This window comes from Rhinolophus sinicus, chromosome 5 (genome assembly GCF_057876585.1).
Source record: "Rhinolophus sinicus isolate RSI-liver-muscle chromosome 5, RSI-T2T, whole genome shotgun sequence".
NCBI classification, from domain to species: Eukaryota; Metazoa; Chordata; class Mammalia; order Chiroptera; family Rhinolophidae; genus Rhinolophus; species Rhinolophus sinicus.
Window position 1 is genome coordinate 68,398,147 of NC_142505.1, and position 22,218 is coordinate 68,420,364.

At 43.0% G+C, this 22,218-nt stretch overlaps 1 protein-coding gene and 1 pseudogene across 6 annotated transcripts in view; one reads left to right on the forward strand and one right to left on the reverse strand.

The window, feature by feature from the left end:
- The window catches only part of IBA57 (iron-sulfur cluster assembly factor IBA57), a 53,957-nt gene that overhangs the window by 24,648 nt on the left and 7,091 nt on the right, over positions 1-22,218 (reverse strand). For 2 of the 6 annotated variants that reach the window (XR_012489484.2, XR_012489483.2), the window contains exons 3-4: positions 19,852-19,939; positions 17,503-17,758 (exon numbers count right to left, since the gene is read on the reverse strand). Coding sequence is in view for 2 of the 6 variants with exons in the window: in XM_019729816.3 (XP_019585375.2) it covers positions 21,606-21,997 (392 nt within the window). In the remaining 4 variants the exon portion in view is untranslated. Of the gene's footprint in view, positions 1-17,502; positions 17,759-19,851; positions 19,940-20,732; positions 21,998-22,218 lie in introns of those variants that run through there. The other 4 variants (XM_019729816.3, XM_074312171.1, XR_016021427.1 and 1 more) reach the window with 3 other exon arrangements.
- On the forward strand, positions 1,941-3,610 carry LOC109446427 (tRNA (guanine(6)-N(2))-methyltransferase THUMP3 pseudogene; annotated as a pseudogene).

Below are 22,218 nucleotides of genomic sequence, written 5' to 3' on the forward strand. Positions count from 1 at the left end.
TAAATGTAAGATCCAAAACCATATAACTCCTAGAAGAAAACAGGCTGTAAACTCTCTGACAGGGCTCTTAGTAATATTTTTTGGATATGTCTCCTTGGGTAAGAGAAACAAAAGAAAAAATAAACAAATGCGACTACATCAAACTAAAAAGTTTTTACACAGCAAAGGAAACCATCAACAAAATGAAAAGACAACCTACTGAATGGGAGAAAATATTCATAAATGATACATCTGACAAGGGGTTAATACCCAAAATATATAAAGGAGTCATACAACTCAACATAAAAAAAAAAAAACTGATTTAAAAATAGACAAAGGATCTGAAGATGTGCTTTTTATTTTTTCAATTACAGTTGATATACAATATTATAATAGTTTCAGGTGTACAGCACAGTGGTTAGACATTTATATAACTTACAAAGTGATCCCCCTGGTAAGTCTAGTACCCACCTGACACCATACGTATTATTACAATATTACTGACTATATTCTCCATGCTGTACTTTACATCCACACAGCTATTTTGTAACTACCAATTTGTACTTTTTAATCCCTTTACCTTTTCCACCCAGCCCCCCAAACCCTTTTCCATCTGACCACCATCTGTTTGTTCTCTGTATCTATGAGATTTTTTCCCCCAAAGAGGACAATACAGATGCCCAACGGGTACCTAAAAGATGCTCATCATCACTAATCATCAGGGAAATGCAAATCAAAACTACAAGATAACACCTCACACCCATTAAAACGGTTATTACCAAACAGACAAAAACCAGTGTTGGCGAGGGTGTGGAAAAAAGGGAACCCTTGTGTACTGTTGGTGGGATTGCAAATTGGTGCAGCCACTACAGAAAACAGTATGGAGGTTCCTAAAAAATTAAAAATAGAACTACTATGTGACTCAGCAATTCTATTTCCAGGTATTTTTCCAAAGGAAACAAAAACATTAATTTTAAAAGATATCTGCACCCCATGTTTATTGCAGCATTATTTACAATAGCCAAGATACGGAAACAACCTAAGTGTCTGTTGACTGATGAATGGATAAAGGAGATGTGCTATATATACACAATGGAATATTACTCAGCTATAAGAAAAGAATGAAGCTTTGCCATACATGTATGTGTATATGACAACATAGATGGACCTGGAAGCCATTACGCTAAGTGAAATAAGTCCGACAAAGACAAACACTGAATAGTATCACTTATATGTAACAGGGGCAGGGGCAAAGCAGCATGGAGGAAAAGGGGAGATATTGGTTAAAGGGTATAAGAAGAAAAAAATCTGAGGATATACTGTACAGCATGGTTAAAAAAATAAGATATCCTTACCAAAAGCTGATAAAGATAACACAAAAAAAGAAAATTACAGATCAATATTTCTGATGAATACAGATTCAAAAATCCTAAACAAAATTCTAGCAAATCGAATACAACAATGCATTAAAAAGATTATTCATCACGACCAAGTGGGGTTCATCCCCGGGGCACAAAGATGTTTCAACATCCGCAAATCGATCAATGTGATACATCACATAAACAAAATAAAAGATAAAAATCATACGATTAGATGCAGAAAAGGCGTTTGACAAGATACAACATCCATTTATGACTAAAACACTTAATAAAATGGGTATAGAAGGAAAATACCTTAACATAATAAAGGCCATATATGACAAGCCCTCAGCTAATCTCATAATTAATGGTGAAAAACTGAAGCCCTTTGCTCTACGTTCAGGAACACGACAAGGCTGTCCCCTATCACCTCTGCTTTTCAACATAGTGTTGGAAGTCCTTGCCAGAGCAATCAGGCAAGAGAAAGAAATAAAAGGCATCCAAATTGGGAATGAAGAAGTTAAATTGTCACTTTTTGCAGATTACATGATTCTCTATACAGAAAATTCTGGCACGCTCGGTTGGCGGCGTGCAGCGCGGGAAGGGTCAATGCTTGCGGCCGGACTATATTAAGGATCTTGAAGCACTTCCAACATGTCTGATGTTCAAGAAGCCACTAACCAACTTCTGGATGTGAACCTTCATGAGAATCAGAGGTCTCTACAGGTGATGGAAAGTGGCCCCGGAAGTGAGTCTGAGAATCTCCAAGTCACTATTGGAGCCACTGTACCTACTGGTTTTGAGCAAACAGCTGCAGATGGAGAGAGAAATTGAGGTCGTCATGCAAAATCAGCAAAGACTGGGGCAAAATATATTTTGACATTTCAGTGGAAAGTCTGGCTCAGGTTCATTGTCTGAGATCAGTTGATAATTTATTTATGGTTGTCCAGGAGCTTAAAGATTACCAGTTCAAAGAAACTAAGGAAGAAGTTCTAAAGGATTTTGAAGAATTGGCCGGGAAGCTTCCATGGTCAGACCCTTTAAACGTATGGAAAATTAATACCAGTTTCAAAAAAAAAAAGCGCAGAAAGATAAATGAGAATTCAAGTAAGGAGAAGATTGATAATGGACAAGGAGACAAAAGAGACAAGAAAGATGTTAAAAAAGAGTTGACTGACAATGCCTTGGAGTCTTAGACTATTATGAAAATCCGGCCATCAAAGAAGAGATATCAACATTAATAGGTGATGATTTGGCATCTTGCAAAGATGAGACTGATGAAAGCTCAAGAGAAGAAACTGATCCTGAAGTGCTAAAGTTTAGAGTCACATGCAACAGGGCAGGAGAGAAACATTGCTTTTCTTCAAACGAGGCCGCAAGAGATTTTGGGGGTGCTGTACAAGATTATTTTAAGTGGAAAGCTGACATGACCAACTTTGATGTGGAGATGCTTTTGAATATCCATGATAACGAAATTGTGGTGGGCATTGCATTGATAGAAGAGAGTCTCCACCGAAGAAATATCACACATTTTGGACCTACAATTCTTAGATCTACGCTTGCCTATGGGATGCTCAGGCTCTGTGCTCCTCAACCTACTGATATAATAGTTGATCCCATGTGTGGAACAGGAGCAATACCAATAGAGGGGGCTACTGAATGGACTGTTATCATATTGCTGGTGATAATAATCCATTGGCTGTAAATAGAGCAGCAAATAACATCTCATCTTTACTGACTAAGAACCAAATTAAAGAAGGCAAACTGTCCTGGGGCTTGCCCATAGATGCTATCCAGTGGGATGTCTGCAATCTGCCATTGAGAACTGGCTCTGTGGACATTATTGTAACTGACATGCCATTTGGAAAAAGGATGGGCTCCAAGAAGAGAAACTGGAACCTTTATCCAGTTTGCCTACGGGAGATGAGTCGTGTCTGTAGACCAAGTACAGGCTGAGCTGTACTACTTACTCAGGACAAGAAATGCTTTACCAAGGCATTATCTGGAATGGGACACTTATGGCGAAAGGTGCATACTGTCTGGGTGAACATAGGGGGTCTTCATGCTGCAGTTTACCTTCTGAAACATACACCTCAAGCTTTTGTTCATTCTTCAGAACAAGATGGCGAAAGAACTCCTTGGTAATGCAAAGAATGATTAACAGTATTTGTGCTTCCTGACACTGGAAAGGTTAACATGAACTGGCTTTGAGAGAAAAATAGTATTAACGAAAGTGCAGTTTGCACTGTTTAAACTGGTCTAAAGCTCTTCATCCTGGTTAGCCAGAGATAAGAATGTAATGGTATAGAATTTAAAAAGTTGAGAAAGAACTTTTCTGTGGAGCTATTTTGAAGGGGTAGCTGGGCAATTAGTACTTTTCTTAAAATGCTTTAAAGATACTAGTCTACTAAAATGCTCTCGGAATTGGGTTTAGAACATTTTCCGGCTCTATAATAGTTCCTCTGTTCTACTCAAGCTACTCTGGCCTAATGGAAAGGCAGAGAACATAATCAGAGCACCTCAGGCAACATCTCATTGCCTGTGCTGCTTTGCTAGTTAGTTACTCAAGTTCTCTTTACTTCATCCTTAAAAAATGAAGCATTATTACGTTTTGTGAAATAAGGTTTTGCCCCACAATGAGATGAAGTCTCACAAGACCTATAGGAAAGTTTACTATTGCCTTAAGATTAAAATATGCATGTTATTCAGATTAATACATAGAACTAAAGTAGAGGACTAGGATTTATCAAAGGAATTGCAAGAGTACTTTACTGTTAGCAGTATAGGACATTTCTATTTGCAAATAGCAAATACATTGTTAGATGACGTATGGGACCAAATCAAATTTAAAGAAATTTTATTTTTCTTTCAGTACACAACAGTGGTGTTGCTTTTCAAACACAAACCTGTCTAAATATTTTTGTTTCGTTTCTTACAAGGACTAGAGACCAAACTGATATACCTTTGAATTAAAAAAAAAACTTCATCTAAAAAAAAAAAAAGAAAAAAGAAAATTCTAAAAACTACACCAAAAAGCTATTAGAAACAATAAACAAATACAGTAAATTTACCAGATACAAGATCAATGTACAAAAATCCATAGATTTCCTATATAATAACAATGAAATTTCAGAAAAAGAAATGAAAACAATTCCTTTTGCAATTGCAACAAAAAGAATAAAATACCTAGGAATAACTTAACAAAGGAAGTGAAGGACCTATACATTGGAAACTATAAGACATTTTTAAAAGAAATTAAAGAAGACACAAAGAAATGGAAAGACATTTGGTGTTCATGGATTGGAAGAATCAACATAGGTAATTTAAAATGGCCATATTACCCAAAGCAATATACAGATTTAATGCAATTGCCTTCAAAATCTCAATGGCGTTTTTTAAAGACATAGAAGAAAAAAATCATCAGATCTGTATGGAACCACAAAAGACCCCAAATAGACAAGGCAATCTTAAGAAAAAAGAACATGGCTGGAGGTATCACACTCTCTGACTTCAGCTTGTACAGAGCAACAATAATCAAACCAGCACAGTATTGGCAGAAAAACAGACACATAGACCAATGGAATAGAATTGAAAATCCAGAAATAAACCCACATATACGTGGGCAGATAATTTTCGACACAGGAGCCAAAAACATACAATGGAGAAAAGAAAGCCTCTTCAATAAATGGTGCTGGGAAAAGGAAAGCCACATGCAAAAGAATGAAACTAGACTGCTATCTGTCACCGTGTACCAAAATTACCTCAAAATAGATCAAAGACCTAAACATAAGATCTGAAACAATAAACTCATAAGACACAGACAATGGTTTAGTGGTTACCAGAGGGAGAAGGGGGGTTGGGAAAAGAGGGCAAGGGGGGTCAAATATATGATGATAGAAGGAGAACTGACTCTGGGTGGTGAGCACACAATGTGATATATAGATGATGTATTATAGAAATGCACAATGGAAACCTATGTAATTTTACTAACCATTGTCACCCAATAAATTTAATTTAAAAAAAGAGAATCCAACCAAGATGCCATCCTTTCCATGAAGCTTAACCTTCTCAGGAATAGGTACCATGGAGAAAAAGCCATAGGGAGTGGTGGTTGTTGATAGATTGGCCGATAAAGGAACGTGCATGGTCAGGCAAGTTAAGAATGTTTATTGTGTGAGAGAGAAAGTCTGTCAGGCTGAGCAAAGATGGCTACAGCCAAGACTAAAAGATGGCTACTGCAGGTCTAAAGGAGACCTGCAGCCCCAAGGGAGGGGGTGAGGAACGTTACATAGGGGCAGTGCTGACAGGGTAGCATTGTTTGAACAGAAAATGCTGACTGCCTGTAGGCCAGTAGCTGTTTTGTGGCGTTTTCTGTTATCGCAAGTTTGGCTCTGTCTGTAGGTACAGGCCAACAGACATTTTGTTGTTTTCTTGCCGACATGGCTCTGTTTATAAGTCAAGGTCTCTGCGTCCTAACATTCAGAGACCTAACAGTCATGCTGGTAATACAATTTCAACAATGGAGATTGCCAAAGGTCTCACTTGAAAGGAAGTGAGGAGGCTATCCATGCAATTATCTGGGGTAGAGTGTTAACCCTAAGTGCAAAGACCCTGGGGTGAAAGCCACTGTTCTTAGAGCAGTAAGGAGGCCAGTGTGACTGCAGTCAGGCAGAAAGAGTAAGAGGAGACCGGACATAGGGGGGCAGGGGGTCACACAGAGTGAAGGCCTGTCAACCATGGAGAAAAAAAAGTAAGAGGAGGTTTGCCAAAACTCAATGGGTTGTAAATTTTAAATGGATCCAGTGTATTGTATATCAACTATACCTCAATATAGATTTTTTTTCCATTTATTGGGGTGACAAATGTTAGTAAAATTACATAGATTTCAGGTGTACAATTCTGTATTACATCATCTATAAATCCCATTGTGTGTTCATCACCCAGAGTCAGATCTCCTTCCATCACCATATATTTGATCCCCCTTACCTTCATCTCCCCACCCCCACCCCCCATCCCCCTTACCCTCTGGTAACCACTAAACTATTGTCTGTGTCTATGAGTTTCTGTTTCTCATCTGTTTGTCTTGTTCTTTTGTTGTTTTTGGTTTATATACCACATATCAGTGAAATCACATGGTTCTCTGCTTTTTCTGTTTGACTTATTTCACTCAGCATTACACTCTCAAGATCCATCCATGTTGTCACAAATATTCCTATATCATCTTTTCTTACAGCCGAATAGTATTCCATTGTGTATATATACCACAACTTCTTTATCCATTCATCTATCGAAGGACATTTTGGTTGTTTCCATGTCTTGGCCACCATAAACAAAGCTGCAGTGAACATTGGAACACACGTGTCTTTATGCATAAATGTTTTCAGATTTTTGGGGGAGATACCCAGGAGAGGGATTGCTGGGTCATATGGTCATTCTATTCGTAATTCTTTGAGGAACCTCCACACTGCCTTCCATAATGGCTGCACCAGTGTCCATTCCCACCAATAGTGTATGAGGGTTCCTTTTTCTCCACAGCCTCTCCAACACTTGTTACTATCTGTCTTGTTGATGATAACCATTCTGACTGGGGTGAGGTGATATCTCATTGTGGTTTTTATTTGCATTTCTCTGATGATTAGTGATGTTGAGCATTTTTTCATATGTCTATTTGCCATTTGTATGTCCTCTTTGGAGAAATGTCTCTTCAGGTCCTCTGCCCATTTTTCAATTGGGTTGTTTTTTTGTTGTTGAGTTTCATGAGTTCCTTGTATATTTTTGATATTAGCCCCTTATTGGAGGCACTGTTTGCAAAAACCTTCTCCCATTCAGTTGGTGGCCTCTGTATTTTGTCGATGGTTTCTTTTGCTGTGCAGAAGCTTTTAAGTTTCATGTAGTCCCATTCGTTTATTTTAGTTTTTACTTCCCTTGCCTTTGGAGTCAAATTCAAAAAATGCTCTTTGAACCCAAGGTCCATAAGTTTAGTACCTATGTTTTCTTCTATGCAATTTACTGTGTCAGGTCTTATGCTTAAGTCTTTGATCCATTTTGAATTAATTTTGGTACATGGTGACAGACAGCAGTCCAGTTTCATTCTTTTGCATGTGGCTATCCAATTCTCCCAGCACCATTTATTGAAGAGGCTGTCTTTACTCAATCGTATGTTCTTAGTTTCTTTGTCAAAAATTATCTGCCCATATTTATGTGGTTTTATTTCTGGGTTCTCAATTCTATTCCATTGGTCTATGTGTCTGTTTTTCTGCCAATACCATGCTGTTTTGATTATTGTAGCCCTGTAGTACAAGCTAAAGTCAGGGTGTGATACCTCCAGTATTGTTCTTTTTTCTTAAGATTGCGTTGGCTATTCGGGGTCTTTTGTGGTTCCAAACAAATCTGATGATTTTTTGTTCTATTTCTTAAAAAAATGCCATTGGGATTTTGATGGGGATTGCATTAAATCTGTATATTGCTTTGGGTAATATGGCCATTTTAACTATGTTGATTCTTTCAATCCATGAGCATGGAATGTTTTTCCATTTTTTTGTGTCTTCTTCAATTTCTTTCAAAAATGTCTTATAGTTTTCAGCATATAGGTCCTTCACATCCTTGATTAAGTTTATCCCTAGGTATTTTATTCTTTTGCTGCAATTGCAAAAGGAATTGTTTTTTGTATTTCTGTTTCTGAGATTTCATTGCTAGTATATAGGAATGCAATGGACTTTTGTACGTTGATTTTGTAGCCAGCAACTTTACTGTATTTGTTGATTGTTTCTAATAGCTTTTGGTGGAGTCTTTAGGGTTTTCTATATATAGCATCATGTCACCTGCAAAGAGTGACAATTTAATTTCTTCATTTCCAATTTGGATGCCTTTTATTTCTTTCTCTTGCCTGATTGCTCTGGCAAGGACTTCCAACACTATGTTGAAAAGCAGAGGTGATAGGGGACATCCCTGTCGTGTTCCTGAACGTAGAGCAAAGGGCTTCAGTTTTTCACCATTAATTATGAGATTAGCAGAGGGCTTGTCATATATGGCCTTTATTATGTTAAGGTATTTTCCTTCTATACCCATTTTATTAAGTGTTTTAATCATAAAAATGGATGTTGTATCTTGTCAAATGCTTTTTCTGCATCAATTGATATAATCATACGATTTTTGTCCTTGATTTTGTTTATGTGATGTATCACATTGATGGATTTGCGGATGTTGAACCATCTTTGTGCCCCAGGGATGAACCTCACTTGGTCGTGATGAATAATCTTTTTAATGCATTGTTGTATTCGATTTGCTAGAATTTTGTTTAGGATTTTTGCATCGGTATTCATCAGAGATATTGGACTGCAGTTTTCTTTTTTTGTGTTGTCCTTACCAGGTCTTGGTATCATGGTAATGTTGGCCTCATAAAATGAGTTAGGGAGTACTGTCTCTTCTTCAGTTTTTTGGAAAAGTTTGAGCAGGATTGGTATTAGATCCTCTCTGAAGGTTTGGTAGAATTCACTAGAGAAGCCATCTGGTCCCGGACTTTTGCTTTTGGGAAGGTTTTGGATGACTGATTCAATTTCGTTACTGGTGATCGGTCTGTTTAGATTTTCCAGTTCTTCATGGTTTAGCCTTGGAAGGCTATATGTTTCTAAGAACTTGTCCATTTCTTCTAGGTTATGAATTTGGGGCATATACTCCTTCATAGTATTCTTGGATGATCCTTTGTATTTCTGTGGTGTCCGTGATAACTTCCCCTTTTTCTTTTCTGATTTTGTTAATTAGTGTCTTCTCTCTTTTTATCTTAGTGAGTCTAACCAAGGGTTTGTCAACTTTGTTAATCTTTTCAAAGAACCAGCTCTTTGTCACATTAATTTTTTCTATTGTCGTTTTGTTCTCTATTTCATTTAGTTCTGCTCTGATTTTTGTTATTTCCTTTGTTCTGCTGACCGTGGGTTTCATTTGTTCTTCTTTTTCTAGTTCTTTGAGGTGTAACAAGAGGTTATTTCTTTGGGATTTTTCTTGTTTCTTGAGATAGGTCTGTAATAAATATAAATTTCCCTCTTAAAACTGCTTTCGCTGCATCCCAGAAATTTTGGGAGGATGCATTTTCATTGTCATTTGTTTCTATGTATCTTTTGATCTCTCCTCTAATTTCTTCTTTGACCCAGTTATTCTTTAAAAGTATGTTGTTTAATCTCCATGTATTTGTGTTTTTTCCTGCTTTCTTTTTGCAGTTGATATCCAATTTCAAAGCCTTGTGATCAGAGAATATGCTTGGTATGATTTCAATCTTCTTATTTTGCTAAGGCTGATTTTATGTCCCAATATATGGTCAATCCTTGATAATGTTCCATGTACACTAGAAAAGAATGTATAGTCTGATGTTTTAGGATGAAGTGCTCTATATAAGTCAATTATGTCCATTTCATCTAATGTGTCATTTAGGGCTGCTATTTCATTATTTATTTTCTGTTTGGATGATCTATCCATAGCTGTCAATGATGCATTTAACTCCCCTAGTATAAATGTGTTTTGGTCAATTTCTCCCTTTAGTTCTGTTAGTAGTTGCTTGGTATGTTTCGGTGCTCCCTGATTCGAGGCATAAATATTGATGACTGTTATGTCTTCTTGTTGTATAGTCCCTTTACCATTATGAAATGTCTATCTTTGTCTCTTGTTATCTTTTTCACCTTGAAGTCTGTTTCATCTGATATCATTATGGCTACACCTGATTTTCTCTGGGTACCATTTGCTTGGAGTGTCAATTTCCACCCTTTCACTTTGAGTCTATGCTTGTCCTTGTAGCTGAGATGTGTCTCTTGGAGACAGCATATGGTTGGATTTAGTTTTTTGATCCAATCTGCTACTCTGTGCTTTTTTATTGGTGAGTTCCGTCTGTTTACACTTAAGGTGATTATTGTTATGTGAGGATTTCCTGTCATTCTATCTTTAGTTTTCTGGTAAGATGTGTCTCCTTTGTTTCTTTGCCTTTTTGTTGTTGTCTATTATTTCTGTGTGGTGATTTTCTATGATGTTTCCCTCTTTTTCTTCTTTTATTACAGTATGTATTTCAGCTCTGGATTTTTTTTGAGTGCTTACCCTTAAGTTTATGCAAAAGAAAGTTTGATATTTAGAGTATTCCATTTTCTTCAGCATGCTTACTTTCTCCATTCCCATATTCCGTTTCAGGCCTTTACTCTCCCCCTTTTTATGTTTTGTTTGCCACAAATTGTCCCTGTTGATGGTGGTCGAATAGCCTCCTTTAGTATTTCTTGTAGTGCAGGTCGTGTATTAGAAAGTTCCCTCAGCTTCTGTGTGTCTGAAAGGTCTTTATTTTCCTTCATATCTAAAGGATATCTTTGCTGGATATATTATTGTTGGCTCATAATTTCTCTTTCAATAGTTTGAATATTTGGTTCCACTCCCTCCTGGCTTGTAGTTTCTGCTGAAAAATCTGATGATAATCTAATGGGCTTTCCTTTGTAGGTTACCATCTTCTTTTCCCTGGCTGCTTTGAGGATTCTTTCTTTGTCATTGATTTTAGACAGCTTCAATACAATGTGCCTTGGAGAAGGCCTGTTGGAATTGAGGTAATCAGGTGTTCTATTAGCTTCTTGGATTCGAGGATCCAGTTCTGTCCACAAGTTTGGGAAGTTCTCATCGACAATTTGTTTGAATATATTCTCTGTTCCCTTCTCTCTTTCTTCTCCTTCTGGTATGCCCATTAGTCTTATATTGCTCTTTCTGATGGAGGCAGAAAGTTCTTGGAGAGTTCTTTCATTTCTTTTAAGTCTCAAGTCTCTTTCTTCTTCCATCTGTGTAATTTCCAGGTTTCTATCTTCGATGTCACTGATTCTTTCCTCCATCTGGTCAACTCTACTACCTAAGCTGGTGATTTCATTCTTAATTTCTTCTATTGAGTTCTTAATCTCCAGAAATTCTATTTGGTTCTTTTTTAAAATTTCAATCTCTTTCGTAAAATGCTCATGTTGTTCTTTGATTGTGTTTCTGAGTTCATTAAACTGCCTTTCTGTGTTTTCTTGCATCTCGTTGAGTTTTTTCAGAACTGCAATCTTGAATTCTCTGTCATTTAAGTCACATATTTCCATATCTTTAAGTTCCTTTTCTGGAGACTTTTCACTTTGTTTCTGAGCTGTCTCGTTGCCTTGGTTATTCATGGCAATTACTGATTTACTATTTCTCTTCCTAGATATCTACAGGAGTGGCTTCTGCAACAGGTTGATAGGAAGAGGTCTTTCTTTTGTTTTCCAGTACTTGTTGGTAGAATGTTTTATTTTCTCTCTGACTGCAGTCTTTTTTTTCTCTCTCACACGGTAGTGCTGAGAGAATAGTGAGTTTTCTCTGCACTATTCCAGCTTCTCACACAATTGGCTGATTCCCTGGGAGATGGGCTTCTCCTCTGTTAATCGTTCGCCGGGGCACAGGGTTCAGTGTCCGTGTGGGGATGCAGAGAGCTTTTGAAGTTCCAAAGCTCTTCTTGCACCAGATTCAGAGCCCGTATGTTTCAGCAGTTCTGTTTACTCCTGTAGGGATCCGCCCAGATAGGTGGGGCCAGGGGCGGGGTGACTTGTGAGAGGTGGCCCAGAGCCATGGCAGCGACCACCACCACAGCCGGTCCCGTCTCCCAGCTCCCTCCTCTTTGCCGGAACTAATTGGGCTGCGAAGATGTATCTGCGGTCCACAGTTCTCAGAACAGCAAATATTCTGTTCTTTTGATCTGACACTGCTACTGTTCTGTTTCTAGCACCGGGCAGATGGGGCGGGGCGAGCTCTGGGAGGGTAGGGAGGGGGCGGCTAGTCTCAGTGCCTAAGGCTTCCGTTCTCTGCTCGGCAGTGAGGGCTTAAACCACCGTTTTCAGCCTTCTTCCCTCAGTGTTTTCTCCGAGGTCTCTGCCGTGAGCATTGGGTTCAGCTTTGTTATATGCTGCCCCCTCAGCCCTGTGGGCCATAAGTGGAACCCTAGCAGTCCGAGTTCTTCCCTCTCCCGCAGCTGCGGTAGTTGCTGGATGCAGCGAGCTTGGAGCACTGAGCTAGGTCTGCTTCCTGCGCCCCCGCGGCTCTGGCTCCGCACTTCTCCCTTCCCTCCTCCCTGCTCACGCGATTCGCCCACCTTTAGGTGAATTCAGTAGTGGGCCTCTTCATCTTGCCTGTCTGCTGTGCAGGGAGTCCTTTGTAGAGTTATTGTTGTTCGATTAGTTGTAAATTCCTGGGGAGCTTTACAGATGCTCACCTCACGCCACCATTTTGTTGACCAGCTTTCCAATATAGATTATTTTTAACAGTATATTATGAACAATGTTATTATAACAAATTTTAAAAACTTAGATGATATGGACAAATTATTGGAAAACATATCATCATTTCAATTCATACCCCAAAGAAATCATATAAATTTCAACCATTCATGATTTTTAAAAAAGACTTAGCAAAGTAGGATTTCCAGTTATGGGAACTTCCTCGACCTGAAAAAGGATACCTACGAAAAAAAAAAAAAATCTCAGTTCTGGCTGGCCCAGTGGCTCAGGTGGTTGGAGCACCGTTCTCCTAACGCTGAGGTCACCGGTTCGATTCACAATCTTAGCTGGACCACATGGTCCAGTGAGTTGCGTCCTCTACAGCTAAGATTGTGAATAATAGCGTTCCCTGGAGCTGGGCTGTCATGAGCTGCCATGAGCTGCCATGGGTTGCCATGGGCTGCTGTGGGCTACCACGGGCTGCCATGAGTGGCTGGTGGCCAGCGTGAGCGGCCGGCAGCCGGCAAGAGCTGCAATGAGCTGCTGTGAGCTGCCAACTGATGACTGGTGACTGACTGCCTCAGCCGGGGGAGCGCAAGGCTCATAATACCAGCATGGGCCAGGGAGTTGTGTCCAACACAACTAGACTGAGAAACAATGGCTTGAAACGGAGTCGGGGTTGGTGGGAGGCAGAAGGGGAAAAAGAAAATCTCAGCAACTGCCAGAGTAGGTGGTGAAACGACCGCAGTGTCTGTGTCAAGATCAAAAACAGGGTGAGGCAGCACATCCCTGTTTAGCTCTATCGACCGCAGGAAGGCATGGCAGAAGCTAGAGGTGTGGACTTCAAGAAAGAAACAAAACTGTCATTCACCTCAGGCTGCATGGTTGTCTACAGTAAAAGCCCCAAACCACCTACAGAAAAGAATCATTTACAATTTTGCAAACAAACATTTAGATAAATACAAGTTCATAAGAATACCATTGCAATAGTATCAAAATTATTTCTAAGAACACATGGATAAATTTAACAAATGATATCTAAGAACTTTAAAAAAAGTATACAACTGTTGTGAAAGGCAGTAAAATGAAATTAATGAATGGAGGGATACATGAAGTTCATGGATTTGAAAATTCGATGACACTAAGTGGCAGTTCTCAGAACTTGACCTGCAGATTCAACCCAGTGCTGATCCAAATGCTATTGCATGTGCACGCGTGTGCGTGTGAGCAGACTGCACACATGAATGAGCCAAGTGCCAAGAATAATTAAGATGGGGTCTCAAGGTCTTGACTTGCTATAGGGCCATGCTAGTTCCTGAGATAGTCCTCAAGATGCAGTGATTAAGGCAGTGTGGGATCAGTCCAGGGATGGACAGCAGGATGCAGAGTCCAGAAAGAGACCCGCATGGGGGGAGAAAAGGGGGTGGGGCAAGTCAGATATGCAGGGTCCTCTTTTTCTGTGCCCAGGGGCTCTGTGGGCAAAGACCTCCACCCCAGGCCTCACTACCAATAGGTCGGTAGGAGCCCCAAGAACAGGAACATACACCGTGGGTCTTGGGGCCCTACCCGACTGTCACTTCACAGAACGGGTCAGTTCTCCGCACACCACTCCACAGGTCTAAGGCAGTTCCCATCAGAGCCCAGAAGCAGAGGTCATGATATCCATAAACGAGCCAAAGCCGACTGAAGCCTGATGCCAAAGGCCCTGCAGACCTGCACGTGTGCAGCAGCTCCCTGTGACCAGGTGCAGCCGGTGCTGGCCACTGCCCGCCTGGACTCTGCGTCCTGCTGCACATCCTGTCTGTCCATCCCTGTGCTGGTGCCACGCCACCTTAATCACTTCCAGCAGCAGCCCACACAGACCCTTTCTGGATGCTGTCGTGACCCGTAGCATGCTTACTTCAACTATATACTCTCTCCACCCATCTTCACTGGCAATGCATTCAGTCACAGAATTCAGTGCTAGCATCTGACTCTACTCTGCCCACACTGTTGCCATGGATGGCCTGAGAGCTAAGTTTCTGTCCCTCACTCTCAGCCATTGGACAGACAGAGCCTAGCTGGGATATAAGCTAGGCAGCTTCTGCAGCCACTTCTTCCTCAACTGTTTGTAACCGTCACTACATTTTAGAAATCTACAGGCATGTACCTGACTTGTGCTCCATCTCACCTTCTCCCTTATTTCTTCTCCCCTTATTTCTTCTCTCGTTTGAAGTTCCTCTCTAGGGATTGTCCACTGCCCCATCTTACTCTTTAGCAGTTGACCATAAAGTAAGTTTCTGGAAAATGAATCTTAATTTTCCTGAGTTATATTTGAAATGAACAGATATGTGCCTTTGGAGAAAAGTCTAAGCTAAAAACTTAGTTCATTGTCTTCTCCACTATGTACTGGAAAACGGTGCTTACAATTATGTTTTACCAATCATATAGTTTTCCTGAATCTACACTCTGATCTCTTGGACATTTCAGACACACGGTCCTCCCGGTTGCTATTTCCAGTGTTTCATGCGATAACATGCACTCTTACATTGAAGTGATGTATTTGAACACAAATTTTTATTGACTGGGAAAGCCTCTTAACTTCAAATAGTCCATTAATACAAAATAAAGCAGTGCCAAATTAATCAGTTCTGCAGTTCTATCAATATAGTTTATCTAAAATAAGCAATATGCATGCTGAGAACTTCTAATCCATGTCAACTTCGTTCACTGCCAGACTTCTAGCATCCAGCATGAGGCCTACAACATTCATGTCCTCAATTCAAATGCCAAAAGGAAAACAGAATTTACAGATTGTCAGTGTAGGTAGAAGAATTCATAATCTTTTGCACAGTAAACTAGCATACTCTCAAGAAAAGAAAGGAAGTGTCAACTAAAGGTCACCGTGGCCAATTCAACGCCAACAGGAACAAGAGTCCCCGGCTTGGGGTATGGTGGGGGAGGAGACACTTTATTCAGTGCAAATAGCTCAGATGTGGAACAGCTCATGACACAGCATGGCTGTGGAGTAGCAAAACTCTGAGCCTAGCAAGGCAGCCCCCGTGTTGCAGCTCCGGGGCTGGGAAACAGTCTTTCATGAAAACAGAAACTTCACTCCACTGAGACAGAGAGTGACTTATACAGACAAGAGTACCTGCCCCTGTCTCCTGATTGGTTAATTTCTATGCAAATAAGGATTCCAAATCCCCAGTCTGATTGGTCCACACAGCACCATCCTGATTGATCATAAGGGAGCCACTGATTGGTCAGTGAAAATGTAAATGAGGATATAGCTGCACAGCTCCAATTGGACAGGGAAAGTCTCAGTTCTATTGGTCAAATTTCATTTCTTTTAAGGGTTGACTCAAGCCACAGGAGCACAGTGCAGGAGGCTTGGCAGCCCAGTCTGTGGCTTTTCCCTGAAATGCAGTGTCCATGAGGGACCACTGTAAACAATGGCTGTTAGACTCTTTATGAATTTGAGCCCAAACAACCATAAAGAATCCTTTTTGGCAGATATATTCTTCTCGGCGTCAACAGAAGGAAAAGAAGAGAAAAACACAGCAAGCCTTCATGTATACACAGACAAGTTCATTCCAAAGTTTATATGGAAAGATGTGGGCCCTGGAATAGCTAAACAGTCTTGAAAATGAAGAAAGTGGAAGACTCTCCCTACCTGACGTTAAGGCTGCTCTATACCTACAGAAATCAAGACAGCATGGTATCCAGAGGACACACACATAGAGTAATAAACAGAAGAAAACAGAGAACCCATAAGCAGACCCACACAGATGTGCACAACTGGTCTTTGACAGACGTGCAAGAGCAACTTGGTGGAGGAAGAAGTCTTTTCAACAACTGGATGTCCACAGGGGGAAAACCTCCACCGAAACCTCACACCTTATGCGAAAATTAACTTAAATCATGGACTTAAAAATACAACATAAATATAACACTTTTAGGAAAAAGTAGAAAATCTTCAGAACCTAGGAATAGGCAAAGAGTGCTTGGACTTGACACCTAAAGCATTATCCATAAAAGGAAACACTGATAATGTGGACCTCGTCAAAATGTTTCACTTTTGGTCTGCAAAAGCCCTGATGGCAAGGATCACAAGACAAACAATAGATTGGGAGGAAATATTCACAAACCCCAGTGGAGCCTCATTACTTGCAGATTCTGTATTCTTTAATTCACCCAGCACAGTAGTCCTCCCTCATCTGAGGTTTTGTTTTCTGTGGTTTCAGGCATCCACTCCCAGTGGTTTATCCTCTATGATTTATAGGCACTCAATTTGTTGAATGAATAGATGAGGGACAGGAGGGAGGGCGAGAGGGAGGGAGGGAAGGAGAGAAGAAGGGTGCAAGTGAGGGAGGGAGAAAGATAAGGAACAAACAGTAGACCAGAACTCAAGAAATCTTGAGTTTTCATCAACAGGATCCCTGCTATCATTATTCTCCCAAACTTCTCATTTTGACAGATCTCTGACATAAAATTTATTCAGAAATAATTTTTTTTTCCCCAAAAACCGTAATGTGACCAAATGGAATCAACTTCATTTGAAAAGAAACTGAAGATACACACTTATAGTAGGTCAGGTGCCTAGACCACAGAGGTTGACGGGGTGGGGGGTGGGGGAACTATCCCAGGGCCAACCCCCCACAACCTCCCTCATGTACAGCCAGACACCTGCCCAAGATGTCCAAAATTTAGACACCATATTTCTACATGGAAATTAGAAAGACTGACAGCACCAAGTACTGGCAAGGTGTGCTGTTGGCAGGAGTGTCACTGCAGGAGGATGAAGGCAGCTCATCACACCCAGCTTTCTTGTACCTGTGGTTGCAGGTCCACCACTGGGCGTTGACCTGCACTCAATGAAAGCTTATGTCCACAAAGGTCTCTTTCCAGTGTGGAAATAAATGGAGACCATGGACAGAATGGCTACTTACTCAGAGCTCACTGCAGGAATGGAGTTGGCCACCATCACTCGGAAGAAGAGATCCTCACAGGCCCGGTGGAGACAGGGAAGGCTCCAGGTGTGCCCTGTCGGGCTGTGGCACCAGGAGCTGGCGGCTGACTGGAAGTGGGTGTCCTGGATTGTCTGTCACAAGAGGCAGCAGCCTGACATCCCTCAAGGCTGATTCTTGGCAGCCGATTTCCCAGGTGGGCTGCTGGGGACGGTGGGCTTGTTTCCTAGACAGGTGGCTACAGATTGTGGGGCAGAGTTCTATTTTTATAGACAGTCTGGCCACAGTCCATTGGTATGCTGAGAGCTGCTTTCCTCTGAACAGCCCAAACTGCAAACATCCCAGGGGCCCCTCGATAGAAGCAGCTGTGGTCCACCCATTCAACAGCACTAGTTGGCAATAAAGGACCACAGTGGGGACACAGCACCAGGGAGGCTCAAAACCGTGCTGAGAGGGTGGCCTGACCGAGGGTGCAGCCCCAGGACTGCACCCACACAAAACTTCCTAATGGGCAGTGTATCTATGGTGGTTGGGGCATAGCGACACACTGGGAAGGTGCAGGAGAGAGATGCCACAGCCAGAGACAGAATGCTCCAGACCTTCCTGTGGTCTGAGATGCTCAGTTGTATGCATCTCTCCGAGTCCGTCAAGCAGGATTTGTGCATCTCACTGAATGGAAATTTTACCTCCAAGGGGAAAAAAGAACCATAAGTGATGTTGACAAAGGTGTTAGTGTGAGGGGCTGATTTCTGCACTTGCTTGGTTGGAAACGCATCGAAAAATAGGAAGGGCCAAGGCAGGACTCGATAGGGGGAACTGACACCCAAAGGAGCCTGGTCAGCAGCAACTCATCAAGAATCGGGCATGTCCATTGGGTGTTCACTATAAAACTCTCACACAGTGTTAGATGTTTTCAAAATAAAATGGTGGAGAAAGCAGGTCTAAACAAGCATCATAGGGAGGGGCTCCCCCAGCAGGGCATGAGACTCCGGGCTCTGGTGCCCACCAGCTGCCTCCACTCAGCTCTGGGTACTGGCCTCTTAACATGGGGTCTCCATCCAACTCAGTCTCAGCCTTCTTCCCACTCCATAATTTTTCTCAAAGCTATTTATAAACGCTCCTTGCACCAGTGAAAAGAACACAATTGGTCACGTGCCACCCACTAGGGTGCCAGCATCCCGCCCATGCCTTCAGCTGACCAAGTCACCTAAAATGTGAGCAAGTCACCTAAAATGTGAGTCAAGAGGAAATCATCTCACAAGATCTGTCTGGAAGACTTATAGCATGCATTATTTACCTAAAAAAAAAAGAACAAAGGAAACCCACCTAATATCCATCAGTAGCCTAGCTGAGCAAACAGAGTGCTATCACTGCACGTCACCAAAACCTTCATGGTGACGACAGAGGGAAAAGCACTCATGCTATGCGGGAAAAGAATACAGAACACAAAACAGTGAACTATTATGTATGGTATGATCTCAGCCACACACAGAGACAATGCACAGACAAGCCTGAAAGAAAATGGGACAAACTGTGTGTTTTAAATGAGCATTTCTGGAAAGTCAACAGCTGAGGACGCGGAAGTCCTGGAGGAGAGGGGTTCCCAGGAAGGCCAGGCAGTGGGAGGGCACAGAGCCCCCGCCTACCTCCCCTGGGCCCTCTTCCCACACCCATCCTCCGGTTGATCTCAAAATATTTGGCTTTGTTGCTCATCTGCTTTGGGTTTCACTTCTTATTTTTCTTCTTTTTACTTTCTTTGAGTCTATTCTATTATTTTGTTAACTCCTTAAGTTGGAGGCATAGCTGATTAATTTTCAGTCTTTTTTAAAATGACTAAAGCTATAGTTACCCTAATAAATTTACATCCACAACCAAATTTTGTTGTATTTTAACTGTTATTACATTTCTAAGTAGCTTACAATTTGTTAGTTTTTATCTTTGACCCATGAGGTATCTAGAAGCAAGTGTGAGAAGGGTTTTTAGTTCGCTGTTTGTTATTGTAGTCAACAACAGAATTGTGGTCAAGGGACATGGTCTTTACGAAACCAACTCTTTGAAATGTATGAAAACTTTCTGTAGGGCCAAGAACAAGGTTAATTCTCATATATACTCCATGTGTTTTTGATAAGAATGTGTGTTCTCTAATCACTGAGTGCAAGTTGATAGATGCTTTAGATCAAGCGTGTCCATCTGTTATCACATTATCTTTACTGACTTTTGGTGACTTGATTTGCCAATTAATGGTGAGACAGCATCTGTGGTTTTTTCTCTATCACGAAATATGTGGTGTCTTTTCCAACATCAACCAACTCCCCTATTCTGACAACTCACCCGACAGGGCAGCCTGGTCTGCAAGGCTGGCCTCCAGGCTCCGTCACACAGCTGCAGAGGGAACTGGAATCCTGAGCTGGCTCAGCATCTATATAAAGACCAGCGATGGGGGCTGAAGCTGCCCTATCACATGTGCTCCTGAACGGTGATGCAGTTTCCCGTTAGCATCTCACCTCTACGTCACCCAATTTTCAGGAAAAGAAAACATGCAAAGAAGGTGCCAGAGGCAGAGCTGGGACAGGTGGCTGTTCTGGTCTTGGCCGGGGTGGGACAGTCACCATGCCATCAGCACAGGGGCTCTTGAGTCCTTAATTTATATGTTGTGAGGACCATGTCATTCCTGTCCAGAGGCTGACCTGCCTTAATTTTGTTCACCTCAGGAGATGTGCATCAGGATAGTACAAGCCTGCCTGACCATCTCCTCTTGGTATTGGGGGGCAGCACTGCCTTGTGGGGCTGGCCGTGCCTGCATCCCCATCCCTCACCTTCAATGCCCCAGTCCGTGTCTGGGCCCCTCCCCCTCGGGCACCCTCGTCTCCTCCTGGGGCAACTCCAAGCTGTATTTGGCTACAGGTTCTTGCTGGGGTCCTGCCGCCCTGCCTGGCACCAGGATGTGGCCTTACGGTGTGGCCCTCCTCCCGGGGTGCGCCTGGCTGCCTCCTTGCTCTGGGCTGCGGACCACAGCTCAGAGCCCCCAGAGTCCTGGAGCTCCCTCACTGTCCCAGATTGCTACCTTCTTGTCAGCCCAGGAAACCTAGGAATTCTAAAATATTTTACCCGGTGTGCTCAGCTGTTCAAGGGAAAGGCTCTCAATGTATCTAGTCTGTCTAAAACCGAGTCCCAGAGGCTTCCAACCAAAATGAAACCAGAATTCCACGTGGGCCACTTATGGGTCAACCTTTAATAGCTGCTCTGGGGCATCGGTGGGTCACCTATAAACACAACATTCACAGTGCAGTGGGAGAAAGGACATCAATGGTTTAAAGGGGGAAGCAAGTGGTACCCCTGCCACATCAGAAGGCCACAACAGTAAACCAGGCGGGAGCTCCTCCCTGCACACGGCCCACCGAGCTCACACAGGCTCCCTGAGGAGGGGCCTGCCCAGACCACATGGAGCTGATACTGTGGAGCTGTGGCTCCTGCCGTGACAAGGTGCCAGGCCTTCTATGCCCCGGGCAGAGTATACTTGGGAGAACCTTTTGTGGGGCTGGTGGGCAGGGCACACACCTCGAGCGCGGACACCAGCACTGCACATGACTCCTGCCCTAAGACAGGCCCCAAACCCACACGGAAGCTAATTCCCAGAGCCACCTGTCTCATGCCATCTGCAGAGGCTGCACTGCCTCCATCCCATGCCTGCCCAGAGCAGGCTAAGCAGTGCGGGCAGCAGGGAAGGCCCAGGAGTGTGGCTCCTTACTCTGTACTTGGCTGAAGGACAAATGACCTCCAGGTCAACATGGTTTGGAACCTCGTCCCGGTCTGCTGGAAGCTGGGACTCCACGCAGCAGGGGTGGGCACAGGGCTTGCTCCTGCTACATCCAGCACAGAGCCACCAGGAGAGGCCGGTGTCTGCACGGAGCATGATGGGCTGCAAGGCCTGGCATTGCAGCCGGCCTGGCATTGCAGCCTGCCTGGCTGCCTGCAGCCCCAGGAGCCCATGTACACTCAGGGAACTTCTAACGGCACATGTTCCCCGGGGCCACTCTGGGAAGTTCGAGACAGCCTGCATGTGTGGGAGTATAGGGACATCTGAGCTACTTGGTGGTTGTGGGCCACCAGTCCGGCACAGAGACAGTCAGGGCCACCCGGCCACTCCCAGCGGTTCTGATATGGAGAGGGCCCTTAATTTTCTCTGACTGCAGCAGGGCCAGCCCCACATCCCCCTGGCCGGCCCTATACTTGCCGGCAGCCTGTCCAGACTCTGTGAGCACTGTAGTGCCGGGGGCAATGCCACCCACAGGGAGGGGGCCCAAGAGCTGTATAGGGAAGAGGCGTTTACGGATGACGCCCATGTGGTAGGTGCGGGCCGTCAGCTCCTGGCCGATGTAGCAGCCCTTGGTGAAGCTGACGCCATTCATGAAGGCCAGGTTGGACTCCAGGGGCAGGGCCACTCCTGGGGGCAGGTCATGGACCCCCTCGGGAACGCCTGTCAGGTGGGAGGGGAGAAACTCACTGAGGGCTGAGGTGTCCTCCAGAGCCAGGGCTCAGCCAAGGAGGACAGGGGTGCACCACATCCTCTGCCCCCGCCTCTGGTCCCCTGGTGAGCAACTGTCTGGCCCTCAATCCCACCAGCTGGAGGAGATGACCCCTTGCCTGACCTGGAGCCCTGCTCTCTTCACTGGCTCCCCCCAGTGCCTTCCCAGGGTC